At 37.8% G+C, this 12,890-nt stretch overlaps 2 protein-coding genes across 2 annotated transcripts; both read left to right on the forward strand.

The window, feature by feature from the left end:
• Positions 1-895: 895 nt before the first annotated feature.
• On the forward strand, positions 896-7,286 carry lin7c (lin-7 homolog C (C. elegans)). Its single transcript, XM_029144708.3, has 5 exons — positions 896-1,132; positions 1,994-2,112; positions 2,286-2,357; positions 2,443-2,652; positions 3,486-7,286. The coding sequence occupies exons 1-5, from the start codon at positions 1,096-1,098 to the stop codon at positions 3,651-3,653; spliced, it is 606 nt and encodes a 201-aa protein (XP_029000541.1). The 5' UTR covers positions 896-1,095; the 3' UTR covers positions 3,654-7,286.
• A 1,152-nt stretch (positions 7,287-8,438) lies between these two features.
• On the forward strand, positions 8,439-10,553 carry LOC114852705 (60S acidic ribosomal protein P2-like). Its single transcript, XM_029145280.3, has 5 exons — positions 8,439-8,591; positions 9,373-9,496; positions 9,588-9,636; positions 9,978-10,076; positions 10,435-10,553. Exons 2-5 carry the CDS (start codon positions 9,374-9,376, stop codon positions 10,509-10,511), a joined length of 348 nt encoding a protein of 115 aa, XP_029001113.1. The 5' UTR covers positions 8,439-8,591; position 9,373; the 3' UTR covers positions 10,512-10,553.
• Positions 10,554-12,890: the final 2,337 nt, after the last annotated feature.

Below are 12,890 nucleotides of genomic sequence, written 5' to 3' on the forward strand. Positions count from 1 at the left end.
CAGTGTGAGCCAGACCACATTTGCAGAAAGGCCCATATTTATTTGTGCTCATAAATCATGCATGCGAAAGTATTTTTGTTAAGGCCAGGTTCACAGCTGATGCTTATAAACAAGAAGAAAATGAAGCAAGGGGAAAAAAACATTTCTGCACAAACAAATAACAAAAATTACTTGCCCTTCCCCTAAATTTGGGTCCTACACTCATATGGGTCCTGTTTCAGGCAACACTCCAACGCTGTTAAATATTTTGTGTTTTATCACCAGCTGCGTGACAACAAGTACTGTAAATGTTGGCGGAAAATTGGAGCGATGTTCTGCATTAAGATTTGTTTTCCTGCCACCAACCAGCAGAGGGCAGTATAGAGCGAACGTCCCAGGTGCGACCGAGGAACCCTGTGGTGGGGGGACTCCTGCCCCGTCACGGCACAGCACACAGCTGTTTAAAGAACGATGATCCGTGCAGAGATTAGGTACAGACGTCAGCTAAGTGCGTGATGTGTTAAATAATTACTTGGAACCTTTTGCTCATATGTTTTTTGGATGCTGGCCAGAGAGACCTCCAGGGACCCACACGAAATTACATCTCCCTATCCTTTGTTAACAAGAAAAACACATTTGACAGGACATTACTCATATTTACAGTTAAAGCTGAGTCATAGTAGTGTCTATTATTATTGTTATTATTATTAGGAGTTTTAATTATTTCAAATACATATGGTAGGAAGGTAAAAATGTGTGAAACATGAAAACGAGTATTGCCCAGTCCCCATATCTATGGGAGAAAATCTGATTAATTAAATAAATCTGGCAAAGATTTACACACAAATAATATACGAAGCAAAAGAGCACCCAGTGAATGGATACAACGACATGCTGAGTTCACGGTGGAAATTGGAAAATTAGTTCTCCGCACGCGCATCACCTGAACGCACCATGACTCTGGCAGCTAGCCTAGCCAGCTAACTTGGCTAATCTGATTTACCGTCTCGGTTAAGCAGACGCGACGTTAGCCAGGATTACTACATTTAGTTTTCCATATCTAGCGTTTAACGCTTTATCTTTAAGACGTGAATATCATACACACATACATCAACAATGGCATCGCTTGGAGAGCCCGTACGATTGGAAAGAGGTAAAGTTAAATGGCTAGCTAGCGTTAGCTTAAAATAATTGTTGTGATAGCACATACATTGTAGGTGATACGGAACATTAGCCTAGCTTAGCTGGCGTTAGCTAAACTGAGCTGATGATTGTTTTTTTCCTCTGTATATTTTTGTTTTTAGACAGCCAGCGTTGCATGAACAACATTTTTCACATAGGGGATGTCTGTATTTCGATTGTATCATTAGTATATTTGGCACTGAACTAAATTAACGATCGTTTCTGAGGATGCATTGAATTTGTAGCTAGCTAATGTTAGTGACAACACAGTTTGTTTCCTCAGCATATAGTAGCGTAAAAAACGAAGCTTTGTCTAATTCATTCAATCAGCTACATCGTTTCTAACGGCAAGGATGAGCAGAATAAGGACATGATGAGTTAAATTACAGAAAATATCGCTCTACAGCAATGCTTTGTCAAAACTCCATTCGATTAATAAGAAGGATGACTACTCTAGCTAATGATTGGTTAAACGGGTTAACAGATAAATTGAACAATTATTTTTTTATATAGGTAATTATGACAAACACCAACAACAAACAAAAATAAAGTATGTTCATGTTTGCCTGAAGTCCTATGTTGGCCCTCTTCATCTCCATACCACCAATAGGGGCTTTCATTTTCTAATCATAGTAAATTAATTCCGATTCCTGTCTTGGTGAATCAAACCTCAGACTAATTGTGAAAATTATTAATTTTTCCTGACCATTTGTAATTTTTAGACATTAAATAAAGCGGCACTACTGTGCCGATCGAGTGCTGACATTTGAAGCCGCTTCCATTTAGAGTTATAAATGAAAAGCTTCAGGGTGATGTGTTGTCTTGTTGACAGACATTAACCGTGCGATTGAACTGCTTGATAAGCTCCAGAGGACGGGAGAGGTTCCTCCTCAGAAGCTGCAGGCGCTACAGAGGGTCTTACAGAGTGAATTCTGTAATGCTGTGAGAGAAGTGAGTTAAGTCCTTTTTAAAAAAAAAAAAAATCATACAATTGTAAGATGCCATTAGATCACGTTTTCTTTCTGATTTTCAACAGGGATGTCTACACATTGAGCTTCGTCTGATCTAGTTACATTTGTAAAGTTTTGAGATGCAATAGTTTATTGTTCTACAATATTTTACAGGTTTATGAACATGTATATGAAACCGTGGACATCAACAGCAGTCCTGAGGTCAGAGCCAATGCCACAGCTAAGGTAGATGCCATATAACACAAGCATTTATCTTTTCTCCTCTTATATGTATATGTATGGACTCATGTTACATGTACTTTATCTCTAGGCCACTGTGGCAGCATTTGCAGCAAGTGAGGGACATTCGCATCCACGTGTCGTGGAACTGCCTAAGACCGAAGAAGGCCTGGGTTTTAACATAATGGGTGGAAAAGAACAAAACTCACCGATTTACATCTCTCGGATCATCCCAGGAGGCATCGCAGACCGACACGGAGGCCTGAAGAGAGGCGACCAGCTTCTCTCTGTTAATGGAGTGGTACGCTCGAGCCAGTCATTGTACACATCAGTCTGATAACATGCACATTTTGGGAAAAATTTATGCCCCTTCATATATAATAAAATGAAAACCAATAAAACACAGTTGAAGCTTTAATTGGCTCAATCAGCTAATTTGTGCCAGGTGATAAACACAATCTATTTCAAGCTGTATTGAACATAAGTTGTAAATTGTAAAGTAAAAAGCTCAAAGAAAAATGAACAAACTTTAAGAGCAAATGTGGGTAAATTCCTACCTCCCTCAGCACATACTGTATGGTTCAGCATAGAAAATTACAGCAAGGACTCAACTCTGCTGAGTTTAGTTACCACAAATTATAACCTCTCATTTTTAGCACGCTCACCTTCAATGTGGGCATAGGTGTGTCCAGAATTCAGTTACAGACAAGCCTGATCATTATCATTATCATGGCTATATGACAGTTCAGTTCCACTTACACAAGGATTAGTAAAGAGCAACTGTCAGAAGAACTACATTTAATAACCTGTAATGTAACAGAGCAGTGTTTTAGGAGTTGGCCTAAATTCAGTGTGGAGCATGAAGTATGCACTTTTCATGCATTGTCAGCTCTATGGATAATTTTATGCCATTTTCACATACCAATAAATAATTCTATGTGCAACACATGCTTGTTTGTTACAAAACACCAGAGGGCATCTAGAAGTGAAGGTCAATCAGGCTGTTTATTTTACGCCTTGTCGATCTCTCTTAACAATTGTCCTCGTCACTTTTGTGGTAAAAACCTTTAACAGTTGTGCTTTTATTGTATTAAAGTCTTCACAGTACAATTGTCTGTTTTGGGTTTCCCACAGAGCGTGGAAGGTGAGCACCATGAGAAAGCTGTTGAACTCCTCAAAGCAGCTCAGGGCACAGTGAAGCTGGTGGTGAGGTACACCCCCAAAGTCCTAGAGGAGATGGAGTCACGCTTTGAGAAAATGAGGTCGGCGAAGCGCCGGCAACAGAACAACTTTCCCAAGTAGGATCCCTGTTGATGCCCAGCTTCCATGTCTCTCCTCCTCTAGCCTTCTGGCCATCTGTTCTGGTGTCTTTTTTTAACTCCCTGCCCAAACAAGGGAAAAAAATGAATATACCCACATATTTTAGTTCCCACTCACACATACTGCGTTTTGTGCTTCTGCTTTGTTCTGTAGCATGTTTTGTATTTATCATTGTTACTGTACAAGACACTAAGACTCTAGATGAACACTAGAATGAACTGGTCTGTCAGAGTAGGTGGTCACTCACACTTGTGCATTATTTCTGAATTGACAACTTGAATGCAACTGAGACCAACTACAGAGCTCATTGACTGGAAAGGTAGTGGTGATCCTTTTATCACAACTGCTACAAAGTGCCTCAGGGCAGACACATTTAACATATGTGTTCACGTTTTATAAGGTTTTAAAGGACCCTTATCAATAATTTTTGCTTGTATGAATTACTACATGCTTTGCAATTGGTATTATCAATAGGGAATCTGATCTGATTAAAAAACATGGTTTTCTTAAGACCCTTTAACATTAGACATAGATTAAAATGGCCATTGTATATGCTGTTCTGGGATACAGAGGCTTTTGAGGAGTTGATGATAGTTTAGAATAATTTAAAATTAGATAGTTTTACAGTAAGTTTAATAAAAAGGGAAAATGCTGAGAAGACTCAACAAAAGTGGAGTTTTATTTCTGGCAATCTACACGCCACACTATAAATAGCCTAGTAGGCAGTGTGGGGTTTAAGGAGCCCAGCACATGCTGTAAATGATCTAATGAGGTCTGAGCAACATGAACTAAATTCCTGCCTCTGTTGTTAATAAAATTTTCATAATCTCAGCAATTGGCCTGACTCGAGAAACAGATTCAGCTTTAGATTGATTTGACATAAATCAGGAATGTAGTTAATGTTGTTTGTCAGCGGAGTATTTCATCAATAGACACTTAATGTTTTTTGGAACTGCTTGTTATTATTTGCGTCACGTCGTGAAGAAGTAGAAGTACTGCATCCATAATATCAAACTACTCTCTTTATGCCACAGTAATGCCTCATGAGCTTTCCTCATCCAGTAGATGACACACGCTGTATATGATCACTGCACGTTCATCAAGGCCACAGTGTTTAGAAGAGTATGTTGGGTTTTAAACAATTTTGTTACACAATGTTTGCAGAAAAAATTAAGTGTCTTAAATGAAGCATTCACTACTTCTGAACTTTTATATCCTGGTGTCCATGAGAGCTTAAAGCTTAACTGTACTCATAATACCAGGTTTGCTATAAAATTACAGTAAAGATGTACAGAAAAATGTCTTGAGATTTTAATTAACCCATCATTTTGTTGCATTTAATTGTATTTCATTCAAAAACACGACTAATAACATATTTCAATAATTTATTACAGCAATAAGTTAGTACACCACTATGGATGCATTCCTATGTTCTCCTTAGTTTTATTTCATTATAAGTAGTGATGCCACTAGAGCCATTAATGCATAGCAGTGATAGTGATACCTATGTGGACATTGTAACAATGACCAACATGTTTATTATTGGAAATAGTAATAAACTGATTTGCAGCAGCCAATAGCAGTAACTCCAACACACCTTTTGTCTAGGATTTACAATTATTATTTATAATCTAAGGTTTTGACCAAGTGCATACAGACGCAGATGTCAGTCATTTGAAAAAAAAAACATTTTATGATGTGCTTAAATTCTTACCTGATATCCAACATGTCAATCAAACACAAACTAAGAAAGGTTTACTTGCATAAAGGCCTTCTTTGTTTTTCCATTCATTTATTTATTTTCAGTATGTGGGGAAGCAAATGAATTTGCAGAACAAATCTAATTACAGAGATACAGTCTGAGTTGAGGCAATATCATTTATACAGAACACTATAAAACTGTAAGCCATATTACATTCCAGGCTCAGGATTAACACATCACTTTCTCAAGAAAGAAAGGTAACAGTAACACAACTGAAGGACAAGGTATAAAAACAGTGGTTTATTTTTTAACACAGTTCACCCTTGAATATACAGTTGACTGTGTGCTTGGCTTATCCTCTTGTGGCAGATATCACTTGCCACCTTAAAATAGAAATTCATCCTCAAAAATGCACTGAACTGCACAAAAGTAAATACATTAGATTGTCAAAATGTGGCATTTCAGCGACAGTTATAATCTTTCACCAATAAATGGAACTAAAATTGTACATTTGAATAGAAAATAACAGCATGCAGCGAAACACTGTCTATATAAGATTATTTTGTAACACGTCTAAACTAAAGATCTTTGACATAAAGACAGCAGGTTTCCACACTAAAACTTAACTCTGTGAGGAACTGCTATATGTCCATTATTATCCTCCATGTCACATCCTTTACCTGCAGGTTCATCCTCATTCATGTCACTGGCAGGTGTCATTCACTTTTATTAAATTGTTTTGTTTTAACATTGCTTTAAATATTGCAGAGAAGTTGTATTTTTCTCACAAGAAAATGCCGAATTTGGAGACAGAAATAAAACACATAATACTGCAAACACTGAATGCAAACTAATTAACTATGCAAGGTTATTTCAAAATTAGGGAAATACCCTGTTTTGGTGCAAAATGTAATTTTACTACAGAATGTTATAAACGTTCATGCTTTGAGGTTGTGTGAACAGATGCCCAATGGTTTGTGACATGTTCAACAGTTTTGGCACAACTGCACTTGAGACACATTGGAGTTACAAAATGTTACGAGACTTAAATGAGACTCCTCATAATCAACCACCACAGTAAATATTTCAATGTAATATTAGCCTTGCGGTCTAATAATGATTGTAAGAATGCATGTAGGACAATAGGCTTATGTGAAAGCAAGCAAGTTTACATTAGACAGATTTATAGGCTACTGAGCAGAAAATCACAGCAGAGGAGTTAAGATTGTACATAAGAGTTGAAACACCTCTTAATGAATAGTTTGTCCTGTGTTGTACTTTAACTAGTAGCTCATACACATGTATCATAAATCAGGAAGAAATGTAAAGAGACTTCGTATTAATATTGCACATCCACTCTCTCCACTGAATGTCACTGACCATTTTCTTAGTTGCAAAATTTTATGGAGTACCTTCAATTTTCTACCCTTTTTTCCTCGTCTGTATATTGGAATGGTCAATAGAGTATTTTTTATAATAGTTTTCTTTTGATATTTTTCTCAATTTTTATAAGTGATTTTCCTAAAAATTAATGCCAGGAATGATTGGTACTACAAAATTTGATTCGGTACCAGGGCCATTTCAGCAACGTCATAACTAATGGTTAATTAGATCTAGTGACTATGTGAACAGAATATGGGGATGAAACTGTCTTTTTTCAGAGCTTTTTTTCTGAGATCTGAACTAACTTTTCTCTCTGGTACCAAGACCAAACTTGCAACATTTGTGACAATTTTGATAATGTTTTAAGATGTTTTAGTTGGTGCTTGTTTAGGATTATTACCTGTAAACAGTGTTGTGTTTTATGTTGCCTAATTGACTGTATTAGATTAACATGGAATGTAAAATGTTGTGATGTAGATCATATTATTCATGAGTTGAACTGGAGGCTAAATAAACAGTACTTAAATTCATGACTTTTCTTCTCATATCTTCAAATTCAAACCAGTATAAATACAAATTCAATGTATTTGTGTCACTTTGTAGATGATTCACAAGTTTTCATGTGTACATTGTAACACATTAAGAACAAACACTGTGGAGAAATAAACTTCCACTTGGGAGTACTGAAAAGAAATTGTCTGACAATTTGCCAAGCTGTTGTATGTATTGTCTGCTGCTGTAAATTTGAACTTTTCTTTAGTGCTCTGCTTTAGCAGCGACACCAGTTGGTTTCAATATACTGTAATAGGTGTTATAGTTGAACCTAATATAGTCTCAAAACTAACTTTTTAATGTTTTACTTTAAGCTCTGAATATTATGCTTAAAAACCATGAAAGTGATGAAATATGCAGGGATGCTTTAAATGAGCTCTGAAACAGAAGAGCAGTGGTAAAGCAGGGCCAGTTGCCTGGAACCAAACAGCGCACGTGACAGCTATTCATTAAGGCCGGTTGTTCACACTACAGCTTGAGACCAGGGCACAGCTGCTGGTTTCCATGATGTGGACCCAATCTGTTACAGTGTCTCGTGTGAGGATGGTTCACTTTGCCTTTTCTAGCAAACAAAATCAATCACGCCGCGGAGCCGGCGCAGCAGCAACAGCAGGCGCCCGGGACGAAGGAGGAGGCTAAACTGCATCGAGAGCCAAATCAGCAGCGGGGGCAGACGAGGAAGAAAGAACTGATGCACTTTATAGGGCTGGAGTAGAAACAAGGCCAAAGAGAACTGAGAAAGCGTCTCAGGTGTGGCTTTGTTTTAAATGTAAATTATTTGGAGAATAAATGACTTCTAATGAACGAAGTGTAGGTTTACAAGCACTAGATCCCACTATACTATGCACCTTTAGTTCCTTACAGTGTAACGTGAGACTGACCGTTGTCATTTAAACCTGGGTCCAGGTCTTTGTATGTGGATATCTGAGCTATCCAGATTAAATGTTGACATTTTAAACCGAGGCTGGGAAATTTGACCAAAATATGCCTTTTCGCAGTTAGATACATCATTATAAGCGAGTTGGTGTGCATACACACACAGATCACCTGCATTTACATTTGTACTGGTATGGTGCATAGTATCAGTAACAAGTCTTCATCAACCACCTCTCAGTTTAAAGTTAAGGGTCTTCTGCTGCTCTCCGGCTCAGCAGGTGACGCCTCTGCGTCTCTTTCTATCCACGAAGAAGAAACAGCGATACTTCCGTTTTTGCCCAGCTACGTAACTTCCTTTCTATCTGCGCCAATCTCGACGTGAACACGCGTTCTACCGTTTAGCTCAAGTAAGTGACTTTTTTATAATGTAGATAATACATTGTTAACATTAAACAGAACCAATATGTCACATAAAGTGGTTAAACATTCAACCCCTTAAAGAAATATTTGTAAAAATGGTATTCTACCAGTATTTCTTCTTTTAAAGTTGCAGCGGTTAGCTTACGCTAGCAAGGCAGAGGAACACGCCGTCACATGGATGTAGGAAAGCGTTATCCTTTGTCACTTTCTAAAATAATACATTTATATAAATGTAGATATGTTACGTAAAGCTCCTTTTTCTATACACTAGAAGCTATATTCGCTAACCGCTCGGCCAAAGCTAAGTGCTAATTAGCCGATGAGCACTGCTTGGACTTGAGCTGTTATCTGTTCAATTAGTTCAACATTTAAATCTTGACTTATTGATTTTTTTTTATTAAACACGAAAGCATCGAGTATCGAATGTACAGGTTTTACACTGAGTGCATGCAGGAATAAATCGAATGTATTTTGCCAATGGTCAAGTTAGTTTTTTGACTGTAATAAATTACTTCATACAAATATAGTCGTTCGTAACAAGTAAAATAACGCGAGACAAAATGGACAATAACTTAAAACAATTATATTAAAACAAGTAGGTTTTAAGCTCCCTGCTTGTATACTTGTATGTGTGAAGTAAATACCAATCTTGGCACAATTAAAGATGGATCTGAAATGCATTTACTAAACTATACTAATGGACAGTTAGTACTATTGGAATATTTTATACATCAATGTTATAAACTAACTAAAGCTGGATTGCCGCAGGATGCGTTACGTTGCTGCTTACTTGCTTGCTGCCCTGGGAGGCAATGAGAACCCTGAGTCCAAGGACATCAAGAAGATCCTGGACAGTGTTGGCATTGAAGCCGACAACACGCGTCTGGACAAGGTATTATTATTATTATTATTATTATTATTATTTTATTGCTGCTGATTTATTCAGTATCACCATTGGTTGATTACTAATTTTGTTTTAACAGGTAATCACCGAGCTTAAGGGGAAGAATGTGAACGATGTGATTGCCACAGGTGAGTTCTGACACAGTGCAGTTTACTTACGTTTGTCTTGTGATTAACTGTTTTTAGTCTTTAATTTAAAGCAGCACATAGATGCATGGATTGCATCACAGTCATCAGTTGAACTCATTGTATAATAAGTTACTTACCAGTTGAACTGAACAGCTTTATTTTAATACGTAATCAGGCAGAAGAGATCAAGACTTTCAATTTGACGCCTGCTTTTGGGAATACGACTGTTTAAATGCCTGATTATATGTAATCATATCCACATTGTTTCTGACCTCTGCCTTGTTTCTGGCAGCCGAATGTTATCGCTTGTGCTTAATGTCTGCCAACTCCTGTCTCCTCAGGTTACAGCAAGCTGGCCAGCGTACCAGCAGGTGGTGCCGTAGCTGTTGCCAGCTCTGCAGCTGCTGGCTCAGGTGGAGCTGCAGCTCCTGCTGCTGCAGGTAAGAATTTCAGTTTAGCACCTTGTTTGTCATCATCCTTGACATCTGGCACTGAACACCTTTGTCTTTTTATCAAAATTACATGTAGTTAAAATGTCCGTTTATTGTCTTATGTAAGGACAAATTTTCATTTGAAGAAGGGACATGATGCAAAGAGGGTTTGATGTTGATTTATTTTTGATACACGTGCTACAGTTTTAAAGATTGTTAACTTTGTTTAAATTGGTGAAAAACTTAAACGTTCATGAGAATTATTAATGACTACAGGAAAATAACAAAAGAATAGAGGTCTCTATGGTATAAGCTAATAACAGTCACACAAACACTTAAATAATTGAATTATTCTTGTTTTTTTCAGCTGAGGAGAAGAAAGAAGAGAAGAAAGAGGAGTCTGAGGAGTCTGATGATGACATGGGATTTGGCCTGTTCGACTAAACGTTTTCAAAAGGCTAATAAAGTTTTTAAAAGACTCAAAAATGTTTCCATCATTTCCAAAATGTGAATCAAATGCAGTTCTTCTGCATGACAGACAAGTCATGCTGTGTTTAAAAATAGGCAGTTGCATTTTGAAGTTTCTACATGTGTTCAAGAGGTTTGTTGGTTTGACTCAACCATGTACAGTTGTTTTGAGATTCCACACAAAGTACCCAACAGTTACAGACGATCATCTTAGAATTCACGTCATGAATTATGTAATGTACAAGTGTGGTCACCAGATGACGCTGTTGGGATTTCAGTTTACAGTAAACTGACTATTGCTCACTTTTAATTCCTGTGATTTTTTTTTTTGTTGGTCATTGTTTAAAGACACTCCATGGCGACACGTGTTAATACCTGCATTATTTACTGCGACCGTCAGTAACAACCGCAGCATGTCACGCTATGGCACGTCTGCATCAGCACGTAGGCGTCTGCAGCTGACGGGTAATCATGTGATCTGTGACGTCATCTTTGATTCTTGTGCAATTCTTAACGAAAACGAGATGGACAACGTGTTTCTGCGACGGGCATTTTGTTTAGTGGCTCACTGTACACGTACTGAAAAGCATGAATGCAGCTCAGGTAAAAGTCTTTCCTAGCAGCTAAACCTTGTATGATGTTGCATGACTTTTAATTAAATTAAACCGTACAAATGTGGATACTGTTCCCAATCTATAATCGACATCAAACTTACAGAACTTTATTCTGGGTGTTAATTGTTTACAGAAGCATCATAGCTAGTAAATAAATTGCACCAGGCCAAAGTCCCCTCCCTAGTTATATTTAAATGTCTGAGTGGTAAGCGTTTCCACCAAAAAGACTCTTGCCCCACTAAATGAACTCAACACTGTTTCACAAATAGTGACGACTGAAACGCAACCAGGCTTTGTGTACATGTGCTTGTTTGTAGGTGCTTTGCCTGATACTGACACTTTATCTGACATTAGGTTATAAACATAGGATGTAATTGAAATCGTAGTTGTGATTTCCTATGGATTGAGAAAATTGGCAAATTTATACAAGCAGGTTGAATTTGCCTCGTGTACACAGCACTCCCAGACAGAAAGACCCACAGAACACTACCAACAAAGATTTGGTTCTGTTCAGTAATCCAGTTAAATATAAAAACTACTAAAATGTAGTGACACTGGCATTTCTAAAATAACACTGCAAAGCTGTGAACCTCAATGATAATAATAATAATAATAATGATAGTGTAAATGACAGATAATATAATATAAGAAAGGAGTGTGACTTTTATTACTTAACTAACTCTACCTCTGCATGCGTCAAATACATCAGAGCTGCTCGGCTACATAACTCCACAAAGCTGAGTCATGTCATGTGTCTACTTACCTTTGAACACATGACATGACTCAGCTTTGTGTATTTTTCTGTAACATAAGCAAATTTTTAAAAAGTGCAGATTAAGTAAGAACTTTTCAATTGGCACACATTGGGAAATTACTTGAAGTCCTGTTAGGACATACAGTATTAGTGGCCTTTCTGAATCAAAGAAGTTTGGTGGGTCACATATCAGGGACAAGGAAGTAAACATGACTCATGTAGCTGAGCAGCTGGGATGTAATTGACGGAAGCAGAGGTAAAGTTAGTTCAATAATAAAGGACACACTCCTTTCTTTTATTATACTATCTGTCATTTACTGTCATTATTATGACATGTTACATTTAGGCTCATCACTGAGGTTCACAGCTTTGCAGTGTTATTTTAGAACTGCCAGTGTCACTATATTTTAGTAGTTTTTATATTTAACTGGATTACTGAACAGAACAGAATCTATATCAGTAATGTTTTGTAGTTTGAATGTCCCGCAGTGCGGAAATTGCATCTAACAGCAGCACAATAAAGCATAAAACAAAGTTGAAAAATACAGAATTAGAAGTAAGTCAAGTTGAGTTGGCGCAGTACAACACTATACAAGTGGGCAGAGTAAGTATGGAGTCATGGTAAGGGTTATTGCAGAGCACAGCGCAGGACAGAGCTGGACTTTTTGATGACTCCAGCGTCTTCCTGTCCCTCACTGCGATGCTGCTGCTCCATCAGACCACATTGTACAGGATGGCTGATGCCACCACAGTCATAGAAAGTCTTCAGGAGTGGGCCCCTCACTCCAAAAGACCGCAGTGTCCCGCTGCCTGTACAGTGCATCCTCTGTTCTCTGCATTGTTGTCATGGGTGATCAGTCCGACAATCGCAGAGTGATCAGAGAACTTCTGTAGAACTGCTGTCCGTGTTGTGTCTGAAGTCTGTCGTACAGACTCAGGGTGAAGAGGAAAGGGGCCAGTACAGTTCCTTGTGGGGCCCCCATGCTG

This window comes from Betta splendens, chromosome 3, assembly GCF_900634795.4.
Source record: "Betta splendens chromosome 3, fBetSpl5.4, whole genome shotgun sequence".
NCBI classification, from domain to species: domain Eukaryota; kingdom Metazoa; phylum Chordata; class Actinopteri; order Anabantiformes; family Osphronemidae; genus Betta; species Betta splendens.

Coding starts and splice junctions, on each gene's coding strand:
- lin7c (XM_029144708.3), top strand. CDS start 1,096: ATGGCATCGCTTGGAGAGCCCGTACGATTGGAAAGAG. Junction 1,133..1,993: donor GCCCGTACGATTGGAAAGAG/GTAAAGTTAAAT, acceptor TCTTGTTGACAG/ACATTAACCGTGCGATTGAA. Junction 2,653..3,485: donor TTCTCTCTGTTAATGGAGTG/GTACGCTCGAGC, acceptor GGTTTCCCACAG/AGCGTGGAAGGTGAGCACCA.
- LOC114852705 (XM_029145280.3), top strand. CDS start 9,374: ATGCGTTACGTTGCTGCTTACTTGCTTGCTGCCCTGGGAGGCAATGAG. Junction 9,497..9,587: donor ACAACACGCGTCTGGACAAG/GTATTATTATTA, acceptor TTGTTTTAACAG/GTAATCACCGAGCTTAAGGG. Junction 10,077..10,434: donor TGCAGCTCCTGCTGCTGCAG/GTAAGAATTTCA, acceptor TGTTTTTTTCAG/CTGAGGAGAAGAAAGAAGAG.